Genomic DNA, 27,688 nt, shown 5'->3' with positions numbered 1-27,688 from the left:
CACCCCTAGCTAGCAGGACCAGTAGTCAGGGATGATGGGAGCTGTAGTCCCAAAACATCTGGAGACCCAAGTTTGGGAAACTCTGGTGTACGCTAAGGCAGGAACTCAAACACCCACCCCAAGTCAGGCATGACAGTCCCATGTTCACTGTCTTGAGCTCATTGTAATGTCTGAAGACTCCCTTGGCAGAGGAAGAGTCCTGGCAAGATCACATTCTCTCTGGCTACCAGTTGCTGGAAACAATAATATAAATTGCTGGAAACAGGGACAAGACATCTATCGTTTCTACTCTCAAATTATGAGCTGTGCATATGTCTACGGCCTAGGACCCTTGTACTCCCAGTATGCCCCACGGAGAGCCTCAAGGTCCATAAATAGCAACACCCTAGAGGTCCCGGGCTCTAAGGAAGTTAGATTAGCTTCAACCAGAGCCAGGGCCTTTTCAACTCTGGCTCCGGCCTGGTGGAACACTCTGCCTCATGAGACCAGGGTCCTGCAGGATCTGATTTCTTTCCGCAGGGCCTGTAAGACAGAGTTGTTCCGCCTGGCCTTTGGCTTGGAGCCAATTTGATTCCCTCCTCCTCTTCCTTTTTCTTTTCTCCTCTTGTGATGAGGCTGCATTTTAATATTTTAATATTTCAATATTTTAATGTTGTATTTTAATTTTGTTTTAAAGTTGTATTCATTCAACTTGTTTTTATTATTGCTTGTTAGCCGCCCTGAGCCCAGCCTTGGCTGGGGAGGGTGGGGTATAAATAAAAATTATTATTATTATTATTACTGCAGGATGTAAGTTAAATGCATGGACAAATGAAATTTGAATCTCCATGTTATTGGGTACCAAGTTGTTCTTCCTTTTGTTTTGCCAGCTGACCAAATCAGGGAGCTGATTAAAGATCAAAGATTCTTTGATGCCAGCCAACATCTCCTGGCCATGGAGAGGGAATGGCGCAGTGATTCTGGCAGCAAGCGCAAAGAGGACCATGTCGACCCTCAGAGTGAAATTGAAGATCTGTTTGGACTTTTGAAGCAAGAGGTCCTCAGGATCATCCGGTCGTCTGTTAGTATCGCAAAGGCTGAGCCAGAACTCCTGAGGGATGCAGTGAGGACAGTAGCAGAACAGGTGGAGGAGGACAGGAGGTGCACATTGGAAGAAAAGGCATCTGGGAAAGCTGCGCATTGCCAGCCCAGAAGATGGAAGGATGAGTGGAGGAGTACAGTCCAGGAGTCCGTAACCGACAGAATGAAAGAGCCTCCGTTTGACAGCAACGAGGGCCTCTCGACAACTGCCCACAGCTTCCTGCACATGGGGAAGGCTATGAAAGATGACCTGATCACTGTGGTGAAATACATCAAGTGCCATTACCCAGAGGACTTCCAAGTGTGCAGCACCTATGCGCAGTTCTACCACAAGTGCTTCTCTTCTCAGATCGAGATGGTTGCCCAGTTCGAACTGGGCAGGAAGGACACTTACCTCCTCCTCACCTGGGTGCAGAATATCTATCCAAAGTAAGTAGCGGTTTTGCCCTGTGTCCGGGTTACGCTGCAGGTCTGGCCAGCCCAAAAGCAGACAGTGTGCCTCTCTGTTCACTGGCTGAACCGTTTCCTCTTTCCCACATCTCAACATCTACCATCCAAATTCTGCCTCAAACAAACCGTTGGTTCATAAAGAGTCAGACCATTAGTGCATCTAACTGTCAATTGCTCTCAGGGTTTCAGACAGAGATACAGTGGTACCTTGGGTTAAGAACTTAATTTGTTCTGGAGGTCCGTTCTTAACCTGAAACTGTTCTTAACCTGAAGCATCACTTTAGCTAATGGGGCCTCCTGCTGCTGCCGCGCCACCGGAGCACGATTTCTGTTCTCTTCCTGAAGCAAAGTTCTTAACCCGAGGTAATATTTCTGGGTTAGCGGAGTCTGTAACCTGAAGCGTATGTAACCTGAGGTACCACTGTATCAGGTCTACCTTTTGCATGCGAAGAGTGTGCTCTACTACCGAGCTATTCTGGACCTTCCCCTTTACACTCTGCACTCAAAATGAGTTATGCTGAAGGAGCACTGCAGAAAATGGAATTGAGGGATGAGATTCGAAAACATGTTTCACATGTTTACTAGGGCTTTGAGGCTACCTTTTCCGCATGGCAGGCTTTTGTCCCACACCCTTGAAAAATGCTGGTTCTGAAGGTTAAGGAACTGCAGAAGCAGAATTTCAACAATCCAGGCATCCAATGAAATGTAGGCATGTTTTAGTGGGGGGGGGGTGTCCAATGCAAGAGAGGCTGAGCCAGGGCAAACAGGAACTGAGCAGAACAGCTTTCTGTTCGTAGTCTGATCTAGTATATGAAAAAGTCTCCTTTCTTCCGTTGATCAGAATGGGGTGACAGGGCTCAATTGACTGTGGCATGTTCTGCTGCTGCATATTTGGATGCTTTTGATGGTGATGACAAAATATATACCGTATTTTTCCTTGTATAACACGCCACCATGTATAACATGCCCCCTATTTTTTGGGACTCCAAATAAAGAACTCCCCCATATGCACAATCCGTGTATAAGACAACCCCCCCAATTTTAAACTTGGAAAAAATAGGGGGGGAATATTGTCTTATAAACAGAAAAATATGGGGTGGGTGGGTGGGTGTATGAGACACCCATTTTGATTCTAATGGGAATCATTAAGCAATGGTTTGCAGTGAGATGGGGTTATGGCTAAACATTTCAAATATTTCTGGTAACCCAATTGCCACCAGGTCAGGTTTGAAATTTTTGTGTTAATTCGCAAAGCCCTATATAACTTGGACCCAAAGTTCCTTACAGACTGCCTGATTCCTTGTGCTCCACCTTGATCACTGGGGTCTTTTCATGGGGCACTTATGGGGGTCTCACATGCCCCTAAGATTTGGCTTCAGGGTGGCAGGCCCTGTTTCCCACAGGCATCTGGTTGGCCACTGTGAGAACAGGATGCTGGACTAGATGGGCCCTTGGCCTGATCCTGCAGGCTCTTATTATGTCCTTATGACTACAGTGGTACCTCGGGTTAAGAACTTAATTTGTTCCGGAGGTCCGTTCTTAACCTGAAACCGTTCTTAACCTGATGCTAATGGGGCCTCCCACTGCGGCTGCGTTATTTCTGCTCTCATCCTGAAGTAAAGTTCTTAACCCGAGGTACTACTTCTGGGTTAGCAGAGTCTGTAACCTAAAGCGTCTGTAACCTGAAGCGTCTGTAACCCGAGGTACCACTGTACTTCACTTGAACTCCAATTCCCTTTCAGGTTTCTTGTGTGTTGAAAAGCAGTTCCATTCCACTCTCTTAACGGGTTCTTTAAAATCCTTTCCCCACCACTGTTTCAGTGCCTCATGCAAAGTACTGTCCTTGAGTCCCCAATAAAGAATTTGCTGGATCAACTGTTTGCTCAAGGCTGTGAACAAGTCAGAAATGTAAAAACACTGGCTATGCAACGTAGACCGTCTTCACATTGGAGCCAAGTATTCTGTGGCTATGCAGTCAAGTCTGCTTTCACATCTGTTTTTCTTTGGGAATTGGAATCGGAATAATCAGCTTCAATGAACTGCAAGGGATGTGAATGTGATCTTCTTTTGTCATTTCAGTGAAATCAGAAACCACCCCATTTTAGTGAAAGACTTAGACCAAGCCCATCTTGGAAGCCTTTTGCCGCTCAGGCAGATCAAACAGTTTGAAGTGGCGTACCTGACTAACGAAGTGGTAAGAGGCCTGTTTGTTTTTTATTCGTAATCTGTCCAGGCACTGTTACAAAATGGATTTTGTAGTCCACCCAGTTTGTGTTTGAGCAAATAAGAGCACCTTTTCACTTTCTGCTATGTTTACTATGGCCCCTATTGTGTTGTAATAGGAGATCCCAAAGTAAGAGGGTGTGTCATGCAATATAGGAGTTGGCCAGGCCTCGTGCAAGGCAGGCACAATTGTCCGCTGATGTGAGCTCGAGTCCAACCATAGCTGGTGCTCAGGGCAGGCTCAGATTCCCTGCGCTAAAATAATGTGACTGCCTAGGACCCACGTTCCTACGGGACCGCCTCTCCTGGGATGCCCCGCGGAGGACCTTAAGGTCCACAAATGACAACATTTTGGAGGTCCCAGGTTGCAAGGTGGTTAGATTGGTCTCAACTAGGGCCAGAGCCTTTTCAGTGCTGGCCCCGACTTGGTGGAACGCTCTGTCACAAGAGACTAGGGCCCTGTGGGACTTGACATCTTTCAGCAGGGCCTGCAAGACAGAGCTGTTCTGCCTGACCTTTGGTTTGGACTCAGTCTGACCCTTATGTTTCCCTCCCCTTATGGTTTTGATCTATGGGCTACTATTAAAATGAGACTGCATTTTAAATTGCATTTTAACCTCTATTTTAAATTGGTGTTTTTTTCCCCTATTATGTTTTTACTGTAATTTTACTGATGTTAGCTGCCCTGAGCCCAGCTCTGGCCGGGGAGAGCGGGGTATAAATACAATTTATTATTTTTATTTTTATTATTATTATTATTATTATTCTTTATTATCTTGTATGTGAAATGAAAGTATGTGTTGGGGGGGAGGGAGAATTGTGAGATGGAGCTTGGGAACTGCTGTGATTGTGCAAGGTCACAACCTCTCCTGCTGCAGAAGAACTTGGAAGACTGTCTAAAGGGGAAGAGGTGACTTGCAGAAAATTGCACCATTTTCATTTGCAAAATGCCTTGCAAACATTCTCCCAAGCACATAGGAGCTTAATTGGAAGAAAATCTCTCTCTCTTTCTTCTTTTTCCCAACTATCCATGTTCTATTTTTGTTAGTGGTTGTGGAAGCAGGGATTCTTTTTTATTCTTCTTCTTTTTCTATGCCACTTTTTGTTCCAAAGCAGCTTACAAACAAAATATAAAAATAACATAAATCGTATTGTAGCCTTATGAGGCTTTGCCCTCGAGCGAGAAAAATATTGCGCCCGGGAAAGGGAGATGGGAGTCAACAGACACTCAAGGAATAGTTCGGAGAAAAAGCTTTTATTTCTACCATCCATGAACTGGTAGAAGGAGCAAGTGTGATAGTTCACAAAAACATGCACGAGTTCACAGTCATATGCACAGAGTATATATTCCCCTTCCAGTTCCCTCCCCTTTCTCCTCCCTCAGGAGTCCTGCCCCATGTTGAGGTTTCCTGAGCATGTACAGAAAGCTCCTGTCTTGGACTCTTGGACTCTTGGCACCCTTCCTAGGAAAGGGGGATGAGAGCGGTTCAGCATGTCCAAAGATGTTGCAACTAGAATGAGATAAAAGTCAGTTCTCAGGCCTGCTCTGACAGAGTCTATTCATTAGCCTTTTGAAGCCTTCTTGTACTGATAAAAGTAACGGTTTGCCTTGCAACAGCAGAGCAAATGAGCAGATGCTTAGCTGCTGAGAAAATGATTTTGAAAAGCTTTGAGCCTGCTTTGGGGGGGGGACTTCGGGCCTAGGTGGGGTCACCTGTCCTCACCTTCCTTCAGTATGGAATACTTAACAAATCATCAGTAAAACAATCCCAAATCCCAAATAAAACAATTACCATTTATGTAACCCTATTAACAAAACAACCAAAAAATAAGCTAAACATCACAGTTACATCAAAAATCATATTATAGGATTCACAAAGTACAACAGCATTCATATCTATAAAACAATATTAACAACATTAACAAAATAGCAACAAAACAAACAAAGTGTTGAATTTGTACATGTGCTCTCCCCTCCAACATGACTCATAAACTTTCATTCTATTCAATGCATCAAAATACACCTGCATACAAATGCCACCTTTCTATGTGAGAATTTGTTATTACTGTTTGAAGAATTTTTAAAAATGGGGTTTATAATCTGCCCTTCACCGTATATAGTTCCAGGCTAGGGAAACACACAATAAAACAGGAAATAACAACACTCTAAAATCAGTATTCAGAACATTAAATGATAATTACAGTGGTACCTCAGGTTAAGTACTTAATTCGTTCCGGAGGTCCGTTCTTAACCTGAAACTGTTCTTAACCTGAAGCACCACTTTAGCTAATGGGGCTTCCCACTGCCGCCGCTCTGCCAGAGCATGATTTCTGTTCCCATCCTGAAGCAAAGTTCTTAACCTGAAGCACTATTTTTCGGTTAGCAGAGTCTGTAACCTGAAGCGTATGTAACTTGAAGTGTATGTAACCTGAGGTACCACTGTGTACAATCACAAACAGCATTCCATGTGAACAGGCAAACAAAAGACAGGTGAAACAGCTCATAGCAGCAAATCTCATTCCCTCCCAAAGGGGACAGCTGAACAGGTGAAGAGGAGGACAGGGCTCCTGGCCCTTTAATAGTTGTGTAGAAGCTACTTGTGCTGAAATGTCCCTTTCGATGCAACTAAATGTGTAGGAGTCCCGCCCTTTTTTGCATCTGGCCAACTTAAAGTTGAATCCTAGACCTTAAGACCCTTCAGACACTTTTGATTGGCCCTGCGATTGGTGACAGAGTAACTGAAACATGAACACTGCTGCTAATCTGTGTTTTGGTGTTTTCTTCTTTCCTTATAAAGGATGCTGCTAAACGCTCCCTGGCTAACTGTCTGCAACTGGAAGTCCAGAAGTGGGCAGAGGGAAACGAGCCACCAAAACTAGCTGGTCACTATCACAGTGAACTTCATATAGATGCCATCCAGGTAATAAAATATGTCATACGTGTGTGTGTGTGTGCACGCGCGCGCACGTGTTTGGTATATATGAAATACACACAGAGAGAGAAATAAAGTGGTACCTCGGGTTAAGTACTTAATTCGTTCCGGAGGTCTGTTCTTAACCTGAAGCACCACTTTAGCTAATGGGGCCTTCTGCTGCCGCCACGCCGCCGGAGCCCGATTTCTGTTCTCATCCTGAAGCAAAGTTCTTAACTTGAAACACTATTTCTGGGTTAGTGGAGTGTGTAACCTGAAGCGTATGTAACCCAAGATACCACTGTACACAGAGTTACACCATCAGCTGTTTAAAATACCGTATTTTTCACTCTATAAGACGCAGCAGACCACAAGACGCACCTAGTTTTTGGAGGAGGAAAGCAAGAAAAAAAAATTTCTGAATCTCAGAAGCCAGAACAGCAAGAGGGATCACTGCACAGTGAAAGCAGCAATCCCTCTTGCTGTTCTGGCTTCAGCCTGCATTTGCTTCATAAGACGCGCACACATTTCCCCTTACTTTTTAGGAGGGAAAAAGTGAGTCTTATAGAGCAAAAAATACAGTAAATACTTTCCTTCATAGGGAACGTATCTCACTTGCCCTTGCCTGAATTAAAATTTGGATTTAGTATTATGTCAGTCAATCCCAACAGATCCTAGAAGTCAATAAAATTTGTCTCCTGAGATACGGAAGCACCCCCCCCCCAAAAAAACCCCTCATCTTAGAAGGCCTTATTCTACAGATTTTCTGCAACAGGAATAAATGCTATTTGACTGTGCCACCTCAAATTTATCTGATTAATCTCTGTTACATTTGCCAGAGATCAGCTGAGGATATAAACTGGTCAGGCCAGAGAGGTGACATATCTAGAACCAAGTGAAACAGAGTCCCACCTTTGATGGAAAATAGCAGTGAAGCAGGGGGCAGGAGTTCTCATCCTCTTCCCTTTTTGTCCCTCCCTCCTTCCTGTCGCCATTTTCCTTTATCCCCTATGTGCTTATTATATTGCACAGCCACATTCCCCGATCCAGTGCATTGCTGGATGCGCTTGAGGAACGCTGGAATAGTGGATTGAGGACCTAGGATGTCGCTTCCAACTCTTACGATTCTAAATCCCGTTAAAATCAGTGGGAAGTGAAGCACAATTCTGTGTATGTTGAACGGGACTTACTGCTTGCCACTCAACCATCTGAGTTTGCACTTAGAGGGAATGAGAAGGATAGCCAACCTAAGACCTTCGGATGAAGGGTGTTGCATGTTGAGGTCCCCAAGCCACCCCTATGACTCACACATCACACATAATTTTTGTTTAAGGTTTTTGACATGATTTTGGCCACAACTTTATTAAAATACAAGCAATGTGAGTGGTTGCTTAGGCATTGGTTGCAATTATCTGACCCCGCAGGATGCAGGTGGCACTGTGGGTTAAACCACAGAGCCTAGGACTTGCAGATCAGAAGGTCAGCGGTTCGAATCCCCGTGATGGGGTGAGCTCCAATTGCTAGATCCCTGCTCCTGCCAACCTAGCAGTTCGAAAGCACATCAAAGTGCAAGTAGATAAATAGGTACCGCTCTGGCGGGAAGGTAAATGGCGTTTCCGTGCACTGCTCTGGTTCGCCAGAAGTGGCTTTGTCATGCTGGCCACGTGACCCAGAAGCTGTACACTGGCTCCCTCGGCCAATAAAGTGAGACGAGCGCCACAACCCCAGAGTCGGTCATGACTGGACCTAATGGCCAGGGGTCCCTTTACCTTTACCTTTATCTGACCCCGCACGGGGACAGACTGACATTTGCACACCCATGAAGTCAGAAAGGGAAAACATTTTGGGGAGAAATGAAGCTGGGCACCAGACCCTCACCTCTCCCCGCATGCTCCCAGAGGCTTGCGCGGCCCAAGCCCAATGCAAGGGACTTGGACAAAAGCATGGCAAGCCCCTGGATTCCTTTAACGGAATTCCCTTGCAACACCAGCATTGGAAGGGTAGGCACTTACCCCTCCACCAACCAATTTTTTAACCAATGCCTAACCGCAAACCTTACAAGTTGTGACAATTTGCTATGCAGTAGGCAAAAACCAAATGGCTCCCACCCATCAGCCAAATGGACAAAATTCCTACCAGACCCCTGCCCCAAAAGCAGGCGACCCCATGACAGGTATAGCAAGGTCAAGCGCAAAATCCCCAGTTCAGGGAGGGTGGGCGGGTGATCCGGTGCACCCAGCAAAAGAGAAAGCCCAAAGCTGGGTGCCCAATATTTAAAACCTTTGAGCCCAACCCACAAATTGGTAACATCGAAATCTCCCCAGAAACACAAGTACCCAATCATAGCCTGTGGCCATCCAAACAGATCTGCCCAGCAACAGTGGGGTGGCTTGCTAGACCCCACCGCAACACGTGCTCTCTATTAAGAACACACTGTATACAAATTTAATAAATAAAGAATGATCATAGAATCAGAGCAACTGAACACATGTTGCTTGAAACCACAGGAGGGGAGGCTACCACTGGTCCATCCATGCCTCTGTCTGTAGAGCATGTGGCTCTCAATCTCAGGTTCATGGGTTTGAGCCCCATGTTGGGCAAAAAGATTCCTGCATTGAAGGGGGTTGGACTAGATGACTCTCAGGGTCCCTCCCAGCGCTGCAAGTCTGTGGAATCTTTGGAATCCAGCCCACCACTGTTCTTATGTTCTTAACTACGGATTGCCGGATATTAAAGTAGGAGCTGCAGTGGTGACTCTTGGAATTTTGTGTGTGTGTGTTTAGATTATCCACAACAAACAGAAAGAAGCTGAAGGCATTTCCGCAGAGCTTGGCAAGCAAATGTCAACGCTGGTTTTGGAAGAGCTCCTGGCCTTTCTGCAAAGGTAGGATAGCAAGGTCACGAAGGAATGCATTTCAGATCATGTCAGCGCAGGCTCTGAATCGGATAATAATAATAATAATAATAATAATAATAATAATAATAATAATAATAACAACAACAACAACAACAATAATAATAATAATAATAATAATAATAATTTTTATTTATACCCCGCCCTCCCCAGCCAAGGCCGGGCTCAGGGCGGCTAACAAGCAATAATAAAAACAAGTTGAATGAATACAACTTAAAAACAAAATTAAAATACAACATTAAATATTGAAACATTAAAATGTTAAAATGTAGCCTCGTCGCAGGAAGAGAAAAGAAAAGAAAAAAGGAAGAGGGGGAGGGAATCAAATTGGCTCCAAGCCAAAGGCCAGGCAGAACAACTCTGCCTTACAGGTGGAAAGAAATCAGATCCTGCAGGGCCCTGGTCTCATGAGGCAGAGCGTTCCACCAGGCCGGAGCCAGTGTTGAGAAGGCCCTGGCTCTGGTTGAAGCTAATCTGACTTCCTTAGGGCCCAGGACCACTAGGGTGTTGCTATTTATGGACCTTGAGGCTCTCCGTGGGGCATACCGGGAGAGGCAGTCCATAGGTACAAGGGTCCTAGGCCATGAAGGGCTTTAATGGTGAAAACCAGCACCAGATGCCAGCTTTCTCAATAATAAATTTTATTAGTTTTCGATTACCATAATCCAATAATAGCCTCATTATATCAATGCCGAATTATATACAGATGCCAACATTCTAACCCTTATCTCATTCCCCCACTGGCTCTCTAGCTACAAGAAGGCACTGGACATTTTCATGAGGGAGAAGAAGAACAACAACCAATACTTTGAAGCGACAGTAGTTACAAACATGAACAGTTGCTTGGGTTTTCGGTAAGTAATGAATGGCAACGATATCGTTCTGCAATACGCATAGTGGGAGGGTCAAGTACATGGGAGCTGTGAGAATTGGGACTGATGGGAATCGAAGTCCAAAACATCTGGTGGGCACCAGCTTGGCAAAGGCTGTCACAGAGGGTCAGCCAGTCTTAATTTAGGCCGGAATCCCATGTTTCCCCGTGGCCGGTACTGGGTGCCTCTGCAGACATATCAGTGACTAGCATCTATAAAATGATTCATACTTCATTTTGTCCAACCCAATTCCAGAAGACGGAAGCTTTGTTTATGTAATGAATATGGTCAAACGGATGAACTTCACCAATGGTTCAGTGCCAGACTACATCCCTGCAGGGTGGGTTGCAGTGTTTCAGTGGAGACCCAATTATATATTTTTTTTTAATTCCTATTTTGAATGCAAGTCAAACATGCAGCTCCCAAGTACCATCTGAAAAAAGGCGCAACCTTCCTTTCATAAATAGGAAGGAACACTTTCCCTAATATGGTTTTCCACACCAGGCATTTTAAGGGTGCCCCTGAGCACATGCAGAGTGGTTTTGTGTTGTTACATAAGTTACAGGGAACCAGGCAGAGGGCCTTCTCGGTGGAGGCGCCCACCCTGTGGAACACCCTCCCACCAGATGTCAAAGAGAAAAACAACTACCAGACTTTTAGAAGACATCTGAAGGCAGCCCTGTTTAGGGAAGCTTTTAATGTTTGATGGACTACTGTATTTTAATATTTTGTTGGAAGCTGCCCAGAGTGGTTGGGGAGACCCAGCCAGATGGGTGGGATATAAATAAATCATTATTATTATTATTATTATTATTATTATTATTATTATTATTCGATGTTGTATATTGGCTAAGAGGGAAGCTCCACCTCTGCCATAAATCCATTAATTTAGTTTGCTAGACTTACATGACAAGGTAAGGGGCCCTGTGGCACTTTACAGGCAAGCAAACATAATTTGTTAATGCTGGGGGGGGGTGCACCATTGCTTAGGAATTTGATGGCACTGGGTTTATCTGCATTCTACCAGGATGGCTCAAGGGACGCAGATGGCGCTGTGGGTTAAATCACAGAGCCTAGGACTTGCTGATGAGAAGATCGGCGGTTCGAATCCCTGCGACGGGGTGAGCTCCCGTTGCTCGTTCCCTGCTCCTGCCAACCTAGCAGTTTGAAAGCACGTCAAAGTGCAAGTAGATAAATAGGTACTGCTCCGGCGGGAAGGTAAACGGCGTATCTGTGTGCTGCTCTGGTTCGCCAGAAGCGGCTGAGTCATGCTGGCCACATGACCTGGAAGCTGTCCGCCGGCTCCCTCGGCCAATAAAGCGAGATGAGCGCCGCAACCCCAGAGTCGGTCACGACTGGACCTAATGGTCAGGGGTCCCTTTACCTTTACCTTTACCTTTTTACCTTTAGCTTTACCTTTAGCTTTACCTTTACCAGGATGGCTCAGTTGGTAGAGCAGGGGACTCTTCATCTCAGGGTTGTGGGTTCGAGCCCCGTGTTGGGCAAAAGATTCCTGCATTGCAGGGGGTTGGACTAGATGACCCTCGGTGTCCCTTCCGACTCTACAATTCTATCATTCTATGAGTTCATCAACTGCGGCTGCAAGAGCAGAGTTAAAGGCAGCAAGTGACATCATGAAACAATGGCAGGACAAACCACAGCTTCTTTCTTTCTTTCCTCCAGGTCCCACGCTGAAAAAACTTCAGGACAGGACTATATCCGAGTGAAAATTGTTAATGCCCTTAGTGACATTGAGACCGCTGGCTGTGATGTGCTCGTTCAATGCGTGGTTCAGGAACTGCAGGTAACCCTACAGCTGTGTGATACACCTCTGGGTTTGCCCTGTGGATAGCTCAATCAGCAGAGCATGAGACTCTTAACCGCAAGGTTGTGAGTTCGAGCCCCACGTTGGGCAAAAAACACCTACAAGGCAGGGGGTTGGACTAGATGACCCTCGAGGTCCCTTCCGACTCTACAATTCTGTGATTCTACTACAGTATATTGAAGGTGGCAGAAATGCCGCTCCTAGGACAACGCCACTCAGCCAGTTAAAGGGTATGCATAGAAAGAGGATTAAAAGAAATAACTCACCACTCTGGAAACTTATGCAGAGGGCAGTATAAAAAAAATACAAAACAAATTATAATGAATAAGGCGTCCAAAAAGGGCAATAAGAACTTGGTTCTTGCTTTTCTCCTCCCTTCTGCCATTCATGCATCAGGGCCGGGGCATCAACCGTTGGCCAATATTTTTTATTGTCTGAGGCAAAGGGCACTGAAATATACTCGGAGTCGAGTGTGGATTTCATGCTCTTTATTCAGCTCATAGTGGTGAGGAGGAATGGAAGTTCCCCCAAAATGTCTGCTTTATATACCTTATTTACACAATGGGCCCCACGTGATTGGCTATTTCCGGGATTCTCCTGTAGGCCAATCAGGTTGCGGATTCACTTCCACCTGGAGCTGGACTGGGTGGCTCCTGTGGACCAATCAGACTGCTGCATTCTGAGTACTATTGTTCTAGGACCAATTAGACTGCTGCATTCTGAATCCTGTTGTTCTAGGACCAATCAGACTGCTGCATTTTGGATCCTATTCAACTCAGTACATAACAGGCACGATGGCACCCTCTCCTTATTCCCACTGTACCAGTGGCTGAATCTTACTTCAGCCCTGGCAACACTTCAGAATAACATCCTCCACTCTACTGACAGGCAGCTTAGTCTCTGTCCTCCAACAGAGAGGAGCAGCCCCAGGGCTTAGGAGGAATAGCCAGGAGACTGCTATTGTTGCCGTCCCCCAGCACCTGCCGCCTAAGGCGGCTGCTTCACTTTGCCTAATGATGGGGCCGGCACCGCCCACAAGCCTGGAGAAGGTCAGCCTGTTCTTGCCGTTCCTCTTCGCCACTGCAGCCGGCTTGATCTGGTGAGGAAATGGGATGAGCAAGGAAACAACCGTACTGGATGGAAGTGAGAAGGAGCTTCCACTGCCTGCTTGCTCATTGTCTCTGTCTGGGAAGCAAGTTGTCGCAAGGTGAGGCAGAGGAGGAGGAGCTGGCAACAACAGACTGATAGGGGAATAAGACAGAGGGTGGGGGTCTTCTTGCCCAAGGCCTCCACCCCGTATCTGGAGTCAGCACCGCCAGGTGAAAAAGAGGAAGGGGTTCCTGGGCCTTTAATAGCACCTGCTAAAATTCCCTCTTCTGCACAACTCTTAACAGTGCAGGAGTCCTGTCCCCTCTTTGCATCTAGCCACCCTTGTTGTGATGGACCCAGCCTGGAAGGAGAAGGGTTAGTGAGAATTGTCTGAGGTTACTGGTTGCCCTGCCCTCGCCAATCTTAGTAATGTAACATACCATATTTTGAAAGACTTTTCAGTTCCTTTTTCCTAATGTGCAAAAGTAGCAAAATGCAAATGTAGGAAATTCTGTTCCAAAACCTGAACTGTTGCTCTTGTGTTGAACTTTCCCCCAGCCTATTTTTAGAAAGTTTACCCAGAGAAAATGGGCTTCCTGCACTGATATTATTGATGAAATCATAGCAACCGCCATACATCATGTTTCTACGCTGAGAGCTCTCAAAGACCCTCTTCGCCAGGTAAGCTAATGAAAAGGAGGAAGTTTTATGTTTTTTCAAAGACCGGCACTGGGATTAATCAGTTCCTCTAGCCTAAGGCTGAAAATGGGCAGTACAGTGGTACCTTGGTTTAAGAACAGCTTAGTTCATGAACAACTTGGATTAAGAACGCTGCAAACCCGGAAGTAGGTGTTTTGGTTTGTGAACTTTGCCTTGGAAGCAGAACATGTTCCGCTTCCTGTTGAGTGTGTTCCATTTGCAAATTGAGTCCCCCGCTGCTATGGGAAAGCACGCCTTGATTTGAGAACGCCTTGGTTTAAGAGTGGACTTCTGGAATGGATTAATTTTGTAAACAAAGGTACCACTGTAGTTTATAAGAGAGTTTAAAACTGAGAAAGGCTTTGTTTTTGATGCTGTACGCACACATTTCCCTTATGTATAAGTGTAGTGCACCGTGTAGTGTTGGAGAAATTTAAAAAGACTTCCTAGACTGGAGGTATTGCTCCCAGAAACCCAAAAGAAAAGGATGGAGGCACTAGGTGAAAATATATTGAAATTCAGGGGAGAAGTGAAAGGCTGGGGAAAGGGTTTAAACCACCCTTTGTTGATATTCTGCAGGGATCCAGCATTCACAGTTCTAGATCTGCTGCCGAGCATTTTAAGTTTGGCTCAAAGAAGAGACTTCCTCCGTTTCAATTCCTTGGCCTACCAAACCAGCTGTGCTCACTTATCCTTCTCTACTGCTTGTTGTCCTTGACCTTTTTTCAGTTTCAGAAGCTCAAGGGCTTGACCAAACCACAAGAGCCCTTTTCCTTTGAAAGCTTGCTTTTCGTTCCAAAAAGCCAATGTAAACTCACAAGGGAAGGGTCATGCATTCAAATTTCCTACTTTTGTCTTCTTAAAATAATCTACCCAGCTAATGAAGTTAATTATGAGAGCCAACAGTCAACGTGCAGCAGGAACTCTTCGGGGGGGGGGGGAGGAGTTTATGGTTCCCATCTGATAGTTCTTATGCTTTGTACATCGTTCACGGTCATAACTCACTCAATGTTTATTTTTTCTGAAGTCTTTTTGGAACAAATTATGGCCTATTAAGAGAGCTCGTAAGCTAACATGGTTACAGTTCAATAACACCCCCCCCCCCAAAAAAAAAGCTTTCTGCATTTCAGCTATATAATTTAGAGAGATGTTTTGTTGCTGCTATCATTAAACAAACGGGAACAAAAATTCTTTGCAATCCAGTACAGATCACTCAGGAGATCTTCCAGTAAACCCCAATCTGCCTTCTACCCATTCCTGCTCTAGATAATTATAAAAACCAGTTTGTTTTCAGAATAACCAGTTAGGCAAGTTTGGAAAGTCTTTCTCTTGGTATTTTTAGAATTCAAGCTATATTGATTTGTGTGTGTCTTCTCTCTCCTTCGTCTGATCGCAAAGGACTAACTACTTGCTTCTTTTGCTGTAGGCTGTCATTGAGAAAATTCACTTCTTTCTGGTCCAAGAGTACATTTCAAGGCTTATGAAGAAGAAGGTTAGCTTGAGGACCCCAGAACTGCAAAAGAACTTGTCTGAGCTCGTCCAACAGCATGCCTCTATTCTGTGCACGTTTTGCTTAGAGAATGTAAGTCTTGTTTTTCACCATGGGCTTTTCGGTCTCAACATGCAGCCCCTGACATTTAACAAGCTACTGCTGCATGCTGTTAGGGATGATAATAATAATAATAATAATAATAATAATAATAATAATAATAATAAAAATTTTATTTATATCCCGCCCTCCCCAGCCGAAGCTGGGCTCAGGGTGGCTAACAACAATAAAATAATACGACATTCTAAAATCATTTCATTAAAATTAATTCAACTCAAATTGATGGCAACCATTAGGCTAAAGTTCTGTGAAGTTTGCCAAAGGAGGGAGTCAGGCTGTGCCCTAACCAAAGGCCTGGTGGAACAGCTCTGTCTTCCAGGCCCTGCGGAAAGATGTCAAGTCCCGCAGGGCCCTAGTCTCTTGTGACAGAGCATTCCACCAGATCGGGGCCATCACTGAGAAGGCCCTGGCTCTAGTTGAGGCCAGTCTAACCTCTCTGTGGCCTGGGACCTTTAGGATGTTTTTGTTTGAAGACTGTAAGTTCCTCTGTGGGACATACCAGGAGAGGCGGTCCCGTAGGTATGAGGGTCCTAGGCCGTATAGGGCTTTAAAGGATGAGAGAGAAATGTGATTCAGTTTGCATTTAAAGATGAACCTACCTAATTTTCACTTTCTGAAACAATGCACGAAATGAAGCACAGCCATCCTTCGAATCTTACCCTTCTCCAGATGTTGCCATGCAGTTCTCCAGCCAAGCAATGTGTACAGAAATGCATGTACCCATGTAGTGTGTGCATAAGAATACACATCTTTGTGAAAAGAATGTACAAAATTGCATTGCCTTGGGGAAGACTATTTGCAAAAATTCCTGTGTTGGGCAAAATCGCTTACAAATCTATATATTAGGAGAAATTCACACCAGAGTGTCGGTGAATTTTTGTGAGGATATATTTATATATATATATAAAAAAGTAATCACAAACTGATGGGCAAATGTGGAGGACTGAAGATTAGAAAAAATCAAAATTGATAGTCACCCATCGCTAGGTGCTATGAAGCATTTTTTGTGCATAATGCTCAGCACGTATGGTTGGGAATAAGCCTTGTTTGACATCCTCATTTCCAAATAAGGGCAGGTCCAAATCATACATTTAAAGCACATCCAACACATATTTAAAGCACATGCCTTCTCCAAAAGAATCCTGGGAACTGTCGTTCTCTGTACTCTTAACAAACTACAGTTCCCATGATTCTTTGGGGAAGCCATTTGCTTTAAATGTGTGGTGTGGATCATCCCGACACATGCACAGGCAAGAGAGTTGACAAACAAAAATGGCAGGAAAGGGGAGGCTAACCGGACTAGAACCCACAGTCCAAGTTTAAGGAGTCCAAGATCAGGGCAAGGAAGAGGTCAGAACTGCATGAAAGCCACGCAGTTGTCCAAACAAGTTGGCATGCTCAACCACCAAGCTTCAAAGGTGAACTTCCTCATGAGGCTCCTGGGCCTTGCGAGACTGTTGAGTGTGCAGACTAAACTGAGGTGGGTGCATCTCTTCCCAGTGACGGATGCGCCACCCAGGCTGTGCCCCCCACTGCAGCCCCTGGTTCCTCTACCTCTAACGGTGGGCTGGTGCTCTCCCTCTGTTGCTGTGCTCCAGTCTCCAGGGCTGAAGAAGGGAAATGGGATGCCTGCTTCCCCAGCCAGGGCTGCCACATCCCATCTCTTCCAGCCTCTGTGCCCTGGCCTCAACCCCCTCAGGTCATTCTCTGATTCCTCCTCCTCCATCTCAGCCTTCTGCTTCATCTTTGAGCCCAGCAATGTCTCACAACTCACAACTCTTGGCTTCCAGTGAACAAATTTTAGCAAAACATATCTTTGGCAAGATATATACCACATCACATCTGTATATTAAGCTGTTATAATATTATTTAAGATGTATAATCTGGTATCATGGTTATAATGGAGCCAGATGTCTGTCTTCATATCCACATGTCTTCGGTGTGAAATGTAGAGTGCCGCAGTCTAGAATTTCTGTGTACTTTTATAGGGCAGGGTATTGAGATGCAAGAAACATGAGCTGAAGAGGTGGGGACATTTTGAGGGTGCCAGATATTCGACATCTGGCAAAAGTTGAAGTGTGTGTTTTGAAATGTTCTTTAGCAGAATAAATAAATAGCAACATAGTTTTCAACCTGTTTGCCTTCATGGGACATGTTTCCAATATGGCTTGTCTGCCAAGAATCTCCTGAGCAGATTTTTTCAAATATGGTGGGGACTCTGCCTTGAGGGTCTCAAGGTCTCCATAGCAGTCTAGCCCTTTCCAGCCTTGTGATTCTATATTTTGAGTATATGGGTGGCCTAATTTTTATCTGGGAATCTGCATGTTGACTGACTCAATGTGGTCTTTTTAACTTGATAGGGGTCCACTGCCAAATGGCTGGGTTATGCTCTCCCAAGCCTGGCTGAAATCATCAAACTCCAAGGTACAGATACCGTCATGGTTGAAGTCGGAATGCTTGCCAGTAAATATCCAGATATCAGGTAAGAGGAAAAGAATTTATGACCTCACTTCTCGGGTTGCCAACACAGAACCACCCTATGTAGATCTCCTCAGATGTAATTGGGGCTTACATAGAATTGTTCATTCAGTTTCTTGGACAGGTTCCTCATCCCTGAGCCTCACTAGTTTGCCTTCTGTGAAATGGGTATTTTATTGTGCTTTGTGAGGTCCAGTGTGCATGTTGGGTTGGGTTTGCGCCCCATGGCAGCCAATTTGTGGTGGTGCCCAAATGTACCCATGGGCCCCAAAAGGTTGGCAACTCCTGGGTTACTTGGAAACTTTGAGCCAGTGTGGCAGCAGTGCCACACTTGGGTAAGATAGCTGGTTGCTGACTTTGAGCCACTGCCTCAGCACCACCCCCATGAAATAAGACACCACAGATTTGGTAAACTTGAGTAGTATAATCCAGCTAGGACGTTTTTGCAGCAGGCAGACATAACTGCTGATATAATCACATGCCTGCCATCTTCACAGAGCAGGCATAGGCAAACTCGGCCCTCCAGATGTTTTGAGACTACAATTCCCATCATCCCTGACCACTGGTCCTGTTAGCTAGGGATGATGGGAGTTGTAGTCCCAAAACATCTGGAGGTCTAGAGCAGTGAAAGCATGAGATTGCTCCCTCAACAAACGCTTCTCGCTTCTCTCGCTTCTTCCAGACGTAGCCTGGCGAAGCCTAAATTAGGCCATATGTTCACTATAGCACCTTTAAAGCACAATCATACCTTTTTTGTAATGTTTTTATTTATTTTTCATGGTACAGGCGATACATTTTGAGAAAGCAATTGTTACAACAGTAAACAACAAATAACTTGCCCTGATAAAATTACAGACTTTTGTCATGCTGTGTAATAAAGTTTTGTTTGATTGGTCTAAGAGATCACGCCACATTTTCCCATGAGTGTTGGGTGGATTCCTGCCTCCGTCTGAACAATTTACGTATTCAATAAACATTCGCCACATGTTATAAAAGGAAAAGGGGTTGTGTCTTCCCTTTGCCACTCTGGCCTGGCTTATTAATTTCCCAGTCAATGCTGTTGACCGTACTCTAGTATCTGTGTCCAGCACAATGCCAGTTTTCCAACATCTAGCAGCAGTCATGGTTTCCCCCAAAGAATTCTGGGAATTGTAGCTGCTGAGAGTTTCTAGGCGACCCCTATTACCTTCACAGAGGTACAATTCCCAGTTTAACAATCAATCCCTCTTCCCAGGGAACTCTGGGAATTGCAGCTCTGTGGAAGCTATGTCTATTTAAAGTGGTATCACAGTGCTTTAGCTGCAGGTTGGGAATCTATTCCCACTTCAATGAAACACTTCCACACCTGGCATTTTGCTGGCGAATTGATACTCTAAATTAGAGTGCCAATCCCTCCCATCCCATGCATTAAAAGGGTGCCTCTCATACTGATTGCCACTAGTCCTCATGAGTACAGGAGCACAGGAGGCAGAGTTAATGTCAAGAGAACTGCAATGTTGGCTGTAAACTCCCCCAACAGGAAATACCTGTTGAACAACAAGGTCCTTCCTCTTTTAGTCACATCCCGTCACTTGCTGCCTTTCCTGCTAGGAAAGACATGTAGAAACACTATTCGATACGTGTATCTTTTAATATTCTCATCTGCAGGGCAACCAAATTGATCAAGGGGGTAGATTAACTTTCCTATGAGGAAAAGTTGCAGAGTTCTGGTTTCCCCAGCCACTCTGGGCGGCTCCCAACATAATATTAAAAACATGATGAAACATCACACATTAAAAACTTCCCTAAACAGGGCTGCCTTCAGATATCTACTCAAAGTCAGATAGTTGTTTTTCCTTGACATCTGAAGAGGGGGCGCCACTACCAAGAAGGCCCTGCAACTGCACTTGACGCAGTGAGGGAGCTGCCAGAAGGCCCTCAGTGCTGGACCTCAATGTCCGGGCTGAACGATGGGGGTGGAGATGCTCCTTCAGGTATACTGGACCAAGGCCATTTAGGGCTTTAAAGGTCAGCACCAACACTTTGAATTGTGCTCGGAAACGTACTGGGAGCCAATGTAGGTCTTTCAGAACCGGTATTATATGGTCTCGGCGGCCTACTTGCAAACTTCCTACAGGTATCTTGGTCAGCCCCTGTGGGAACAGGATACTGAAGTAGATCGGCCATTGGCCTGATTCCTGCAGCCTCTTCTTAGGTTCTTAGATAAATCAGGGACAGTAGTCGAGTTCAGAGAGTTGGGAGTCCCAGATTTGCTCTCTTTCGTTGAATATTTCTACTGCCTCTGTGTTGCTGTATCCTTTCAAATTCTGACGCTCCGTGTTTCCTCTTTGACAGCAAGGAGCACCTCTCCGCCATCTTGTACATCAAAGGAAACTTGTCCCGCAATGAAACCAGAAACATCCTGAGTGTGCTGGACATCGGCATAACTGCTACCTTGCCCCACAAACACTTGTTTTCAACAATCAGGGTGTGATGAGCTTGCCTGTTGCCTCTTGCTTGACTCAAACAGCTGCCATTCATGGGAGACCTGAATTCAGCTCCAGCCTCCTTCCAGACTCAGCCACATAGTTCAAAAACCAACCCCGGGTCCTAGTTTTGGGAAAAGCGGCTTGATCTTTATGCTGCTACCAGAATGCCAGGATAAAATGGAAGTTGGCTTAGAGGTCCCACCAGATTCAAGGGCCTGTGAAGTCTCCAGCATTTCCTCTGCCGCCTCAGTTTTCCCCATCTCGAAAATGGGATGGAATCTCTGTCAGGCTACCTCACTTGGGTGGTGCTGGTGTGATGCCAAAGGGAAGCCTTCGCTTACTGTTCCTTGTTAAAGCACTTGACAGAAAAGCGCAGTAACTCTTTGCACATGTTTCTTCCTTAAAGGGGAATAGAAAGAATCCTTTGTAAAATGGATGGAGGAAAATGGAAAAGTCCTCAAAATGTAAATAGCACTTGGAATGTGGTCTTGGTTTTTTTTATTAAAAACAAAATGAAGTAGAAACTCCCAAAAGCTGCTTCTTCGGTGAAAAGCCCTTTTGGGCTCTAGGTAGATGACTGTGAAAACCACATGTAAAATTGCAATGTTTTGCTCGATAGTTTGTATTGATAACGTACTAGCATCTTAATGACAGTCTGTGTGATATCAGGATTGCTGTTGGTGTGGTTTAGGGATTAGATGCTACACTTGGAACTGGGTTCAAGTTTCTGCTTCGGCCACAAACGATGGTTTTCAGGCAAGACACCCTGTCCCAGCCTCTCTCTTTTTTCTTTTTCTTTTTGAATTTCATTTCTCTTTTTTTAAACCTTTCTGTAAACCACTTTGATGGCGTCAGTCTGTGGAGCAGTTTGTAAATAAGATAAACAGCCAGCCTCACAAGGTTATTGTCATAAAATCAATGAAGTATTTTCATTTACGCTGCTTTGAGCTGCTTGGAACAAGCAGGATACAAATGTTAATAATAATAATATTAATATTAATAATATTGTTAATGTATCTATAAAACGATTGTAAATATGCCACTGTACAGATGTTGCTTCAGTGTTTGCTTGTCAGTCTCCTGGTCCATAGTGATTGTTTTGCTATTCAGTGGTTGTCTGTTTTTTTAGTTAAAGCATCCCATGTTGTCATTGTATACCGAGTTGTACAAAATAAAGATGCACTTACAATATTTAGTAAAGGTGTCGTTGATCTCTTCCCATCCTCCAGCTTTTAGGAGCATGTTTTGAAAGCCAAGGGTTAGAATTTGCCCCCTAGAGAAAGTGGAAAGCAAGAACAGAGACGTGGTTAATGCCAGAAGTAAGACAGGAAAGGGAAAAAAGTCTGGAAGCTAAAATTTGAAGACAGGGCAGGTCCTACTGTTGGGTAACATGGGACCAAAATTTTTGGGATGCCATTAAATCATGGATTTTTACACTTTAGGGAGACCAGAGTATTTGCTACCCACCAACGTCAAGGGGATTTCTTTCTCTTTAATGCTGCCCACCAGATCACAGTTTGCTGGGATGTTTTTGCCTCTGCGCGTGGGTCTGAGAATGTTCTGAACAGTTCACATTGAGTTCATGAAACATCACACCCTGACCTGTTCTTAATGCATTGTTGACCACATCTACGGACTGCGATTGTTATGTTCTTTCAAGTCATGCAATATCAATCACTAGTAACCATGTGCTCCCTTTCCCAACCTTCATGATTAATGCCCTTGCATTGTACAGTGGTGCCCCGCAAGACGAATGCCTCGCAAGACAGAAAACCCGCTAGACGAAAGGGTTTTCCGTTTTGGAGGTGCTTCGCAAAACGAATTTCCTATGGGCTTGCTTCGCAAGACGAAAATGTATTTCGAGTTCCTGCGGGGTTTTTTTCCTTTTCCCCCCCTTTTTCTCAAGCCGCTAAGCCGCTTATCAGCTGATCCTAAGCCGCTAAGCCGCTTAACAGCTGATCCGTTAAGCCGCTTATCAGCTGATCTGCTAAGCCGCTTAACAGCTGATCCGCTAAGCCGCTTATCAGCTGATCCGCTAAACCGCTAAGCCGCTTATCAGCTGATCCGCTAAGCCCGCTAAGCCGCTAATAGCGCTAAGCCGCTAATGGGCTTGCTTCGCAAGACGAAAAAAACCGCAAGACGAAGAGACTCGCGGAACGGATTCTTTTCGTCTTGCGAGGCACCACTGTATTCATGTTAACCAATCAGCAACAAGCACATATGTGGTAATGCTGTAATATTCAATAAAAGGGACTCTCCGAGACATGCTCGAGAGATGCCTCCCGTATGACACCTTGTCATTCGTCTGTCGTTTATTTCAACCCAACAACAGTTCAAGCCTGGCCCAAAACCCAGGTCAGCACCTGTCTATGCTGAATGAATGAATGAATGAATGAATGAATGAATGAATGAATGATTTATTGCTTATACCCCGCCCATCTGGCCGGGCCTCCCCAGCCACTCTAGGCGGCTTCCAACAGGATATTAAAAACACAATAAAACATCAAACATTAAAAACTTCCCTAAACAGGGCTGCCTTCAGATGTCTTCTAAAAGTCAGATAGTTGTTTATTTCCTTGACATCTGATGGGAGGGCATTCCACAGGGCGGGTGCCACCACCGAGAAGGCCCTCTGCCTGGTTTCCTGTAACCTCACTTCTCGCAGGGAGGGAACCACCAGAAGGCCCTCGGCGCTGGACCTCAGTGTCTGGGCTGAACAATGGGGGTGGAGACGCTCCTTCAGGTATACTGGACCGAGGCCATTTTGGGCTTTAAAGGTCAGCACCAACATTTTGAATTGTGCTCGGAAACGTACTGGGAGCCAGTGTAGGTCTTTCAGGACCGGTCACCTCAGTGTAACCCAACCCTCAAAGCTGCCACCACTGTTAGATTCACCAACCCAAGATTCTCGCTTTGCACACTGGACATCCCCAATATGCCAAGGAGCATGAGTTAAAGACCCCACTCTGCTTCCTGAAGCCTCAGCAGAGGAAGCCAAATATACAGTCACCAGAGAGGTCTGAGACACTGGTTTTAGGACCAAGGCTTTAACTATGCAAAAGTGAAGAATGTATGTTTTATTGTTTGATAATACTAAAATAGCATCATGACATGAATCCTGTTGCCAAATAGGAATAAAAGATTTAAGAATCATAATAGTTAAGAATTTAGGAACATCTAGAAAAATGCAAATGCACACAAAAATGGCAAGCCTAACTTAAGGTAAAGGTAAAGGGACCCCTGACCATTAGGTCCAGTCGTGACCGACTCTGGGGTTGCGGCGCTCATCTCACTTTATTGGCCGAGGGAGCCGGCGTATAGCTTCTGGGTCATGTGGCCAGCATGACTAAGCCGCTACTGGCAAACCAGAGCAGCACACGGAAATGCCGTTTACCTTCCCACTGGAGTGGTACCTATTTATCTACTTGCACTTTGACGTGCTTTCAAACTGCTAGGTTGGCAGGAGCAGGGACCAAGCAATGGGAGCTCACCCCGTCGTGGGATTCGAACTGCCAACCTTCTGATCAGCAAGTCCTAGGCGCTGTGGTTTAACCCACAGCACCACCCTCATCCCTTCAAGCCTAACTTAGCCTAATATGTTACCAGCCTAATATGTTACCAGCCCTCTTCATCCCCCAGAAGAGTCTCTTGTAGCAACACATGCCTCTCTCCTCAGCCTACCAGAAGACACCTCAGCTGTGTCATTCCAGAACCCTGAGTCCAGTCATGAACCCGTGACAGCACAGCTGAAAAATGTTGTTGCAATTAACAAAGTGGTCAGTACAACCTTGAAACCCAGGAACCAAATAACACGGGTGCAGTAAATTTGATGTCTGCTAGCAAATAGCTGACAGAGAAAGCTGTCTGCTTTTTCATGATCCCAGATCTTACCTGGAAGTCTAAGCTGCTTTGCTGAACCAAAGTTTTAAACACAGAACTAAAGTTTGGGCACAGACCACAGATCTCTCTCTCTCTCTCTCTCTCTCTCTCTCTCTCTCTCTCTCTCTCTCTCTAGATATATATAGATACATATACACATACAGCGGTACCTCTGGTTACGTACTTAATTTGTTCCAGAGGTCCGTTCTTAACCTGAAACTGTTCTTAACCTGAAGCACCACTTTAGCTAATGGGGCCTCCCACTGCTGCCGCACCGCCGTCGCGCGATTTCTGTTCTCATCCTGAAGCAAAGTTCTTAACCCAAGATATTATTTCTGGGTTAGCGGAGTCTGTAACCTGAAGTGTATGTAACCTGAAGAGTATGTAACCCCAGGTACCACTGTACATACATACATACATACATACAGTATCTTGTTATGGATACTGATTGATGTTATGGATACAATATTGATCCAGAGCAGATGGTGTTTCGTATTCAGTGGTCTGTATTTGCCTGAGCTTGAATCTGGACTAAGGATTCTGAGCCCCTGTGTTATGATTTGATACATGATATCCAATCACAGAACATTTCAGGATTTGGGCCTCTGCCATTGGCCCTTAAACTCTTGAGTCATGATTCGCAGCTTGGAAGTTGAGACAGCCAATAATGTTGGGAGTGGGAGTGGCCCAGACTTTCAGAAATGTGTTTATGCAGTTGCTTTGCCCCTGTTGCCCAGTTCTGTAGTTCAATAAAGGTTCTTGCTGTTATCAATGTGTCTTGCCTCGTGGGAACCCACCTACACTTCAGACAATTAACTGATTTCTCATACACAGGAATTCTGCATATAAAACATATGAACAGAAGAGGAGCTTTCTTGGATCCAGCCAATGGCCTTTCTAGACCCCCCATCCTGTTGTCATCATGGCCAATCAGATGCCAATGTGAACCTGCAAAAAGTACTTGAGTGCAGGAACACTTCCCCCACTTGTGATTCCCTATAACTGGCCATCAGAGACATCCTGCTTCTGACAGGTGTGTTGTCAAGCAATAAAGAACACCTGAGAAGTTGTGTTCTCTAGCAATCCTTCCTGTCCGCTGTTCTTCCTGGCCTTTTCACATCCCTCTTGCAACGACTGCCTGTTGTGGCTCCAGTGAAAGAAATGTGTCAGGCAACAGAGTTGATATGTACTAAGTTGAATAGGATCCAAAATTCAGCAGTCGGATTGGTCCTAGAACAATAGGATTCAGAATGCAGCAGTCTGATTGGTCCGCAGGAGTCACCCAATCCAGCTCCAGGTGGAAGTGAATCCGCAATCTGATTGGCCTACAGGAGAATCCTGGAATTAGCCAATCACGTGGGGCCCATTGTGTAAATAACGTATATAAAGCAGATATTTTGGGGGAACTTTCATTCCTCACTACTATGAGCTGAATAAAGAGCATGAAATCCACACTCGACTCCGAGTATATTTCAAGAGTGAAAAGCATAACTGTAGAAGGAGAACACATACTGTTGGGCCAGATAATATTTGTGTAACCGAGCCAGAGAGCTAACGAACGCCATGTGCCAGGGTCTATCATAGCAGCCAGCCTTAAGTGAGAAGAAAATGGACTTCCTGTAGAACGGCTGAGCTTTCAAAAGTGCTTCTGAGATGCCGAAAGCTATTTGGTGAGAAAGGATGGGGGTGGCTACTTTCCCCAAACATGAAAATATTGCTTCTGGAGCGTCTTGAGAATACCTTGGAGATGGCATGCAAACCCCAAATATGTGGATAAGCTGGATCAACTATGGAAAGTCACAATCAGGGTTTTTCAGGTCCAGACAAGGGCTGGTATCTCTAGGAGAGTCCCATGGAAGAGAACATCCCACCAGCAGCATCTTCTCCCACCGCTGCTGCTCATGGTTGGTGGATGAAGGAAGAATGAGGAGTCACATGATCCAGCTTTAGGATATAAAATAAACAAGAGTGGTGTGTGTCTGTTTACTTGCTTGTTTGTGTCTGTGTGTGTGTGTGTGATATCTTTTAGCTGTGTCTGTGTTTCCTATAAGGTAACTCGAGTCTGGGGGAAAAGCAGAATATGTGAGAGAGAGAGAGAGAGAGAGAGAGAGAGAGAGAGAGAGAGAGAGTTAGTTTACAGGCCACAGTGCATGGCTAATATGCTATATGTAGGAATGGGCAAATCAGTTGCTCTCTGTTTCTCATTTTTCGTGTCTTAAGTTCTCTACATTTCCACATCAGTTAGTGATTCATTTATTTCTTAAGTTCATCAGCATTTTAGTGAGAATTTCTCATAACAGACACATTTCTGAATGCATTTTTTCCTAACGTATTACATTTTTGCAAAGCATATCTCCTACTACAGTCCATTTCCCTACACAAATTTCGCTTCACAACTATATACATTTTTATCAACACTTTAATACAGTAGTACGTCGGGTTAAGTACTTAATTCGTTCTGGACGTCTGTTCTTAACCTGAAACTGTTCTTAACCTGAAGCACCACTTTAGCTAATGGGGCCTCCTGCTGCTGCCGCACCAGAGCATGATTTCTGTTCTCATCCTGAAGCAAAGTTCTTAACCCGAGGTACTATTTCTGGGTTAGCGGAGTCTGTAACCTGAAGCGTCTGTAACCTGAAGCGTATGTAACCCGAGGTACTACTGTATATGCATTTATTTGGGGGGGGGGTTGGGTTTTTTTACACATTACTTGGCTGGAGAACTGCATTGCAGAATTCAGAGAAGTGTGACTTTTGAAGAATGGTTGTGTTCTCATTCATTCATTGTTTCGGGAAATGTGAATTAGGTCAGTTTGCCTTTGAATACAAATTGAAATCCTTCCCTTACCCATTCTTAGTTGGAGCTTTTGGGGCAGTGAGGATCTGTTTGGTTGGCTCTGTGGACAATTCCTTCTTGACCTCCCTCCAAGTCCATGGTCTTATCCTCTGAAGATGAGGAATCGGACCCCATGATCATAAAAGGCGCACCATGTGGAATACCACTGAGCTAAAATAAAAATGAGGAAAACTGCAAGCAGATGGCCTGGCTACTTACAAAAAGAAATTAGACCAAAAGGAGAGCTGTTTGCCTACAACTGAAGCATGATCTGGCCAGTCCTAAACAGAGGAAGCACAAGTTAGTTCCACTCCACCATGGTGCCCGTGACCTTTGAACATTGGATGGTTAATCT

At 45.0% G+C, this 27,688-nt stretch overlaps 1 protein-coding gene across 2 annotated transcripts in view; it reads left to right on the top strand.

The window, feature by feature from the left end:
• Nucleotides 1-22,915, top strand: part of TNFAIP2 (TNF alpha induced protein 2) — a 33,285-nt gene extending 10,370 nt beyond the window's left edge. The window contains exons 3-13 of one of the 2 annotated variants that reach the window (XR_013977813.1): nt 870-1,509; nt 3,610-3,724; nt 6,552-6,674; nt 9,449-9,549; nt 10,332-10,433; nt 12,135-12,255; nt 13,924-14,046; nt 15,491-15,646; nt 18,034-18,155; nt 20,486-22,493; nt 22,534-22,915. Coding sequence is in view for 1 of the 2 variants with exons in the window: in XM_080974107.1 (XP_080830233.1) it covers nt 870-1,509; nt 3,610-3,724; nt 6,552-6,674; nt 9,449-9,549; nt 10,332-10,433; nt 12,135-12,255; nt 13,924-14,046; nt 15,491-15,646; nt 18,034-18,155; nt 20,486-20,624 (1,742 nt within the window). In the remaining variant the exon portion in view is untranslated. Of the gene's footprint in view, nt 1-869; nt 1,510-3,609; nt 3,725-6,551; nt 6,675-9,448; nt 9,550-10,331; nt 10,434-12,134; nt 12,256-13,923; nt 14,047-15,490; nt 15,647-18,033; nt 18,156-20,485 lie in introns of both variants that reach the window. The other variant, XM_080974107.1, reaches the window with a different exon arrangement.
• Nucleotides 22,916-27,688: the final 4,773 nt, after the last annotated feature.

Source organism: Podarcis pityusensis (assembly GCF_964106645.2).
Source record: "Podarcis pityusensis genome assembly, chromosome: 1".
NCBI lineage: Eukaryota > Metazoa > Chordata > Lepidosauria > Squamata > Lacertidae > Podarcis > Podarcis pityusensis.
This window is presented reverse-complemented; position numbering and strand designations above follow the sequence as displayed.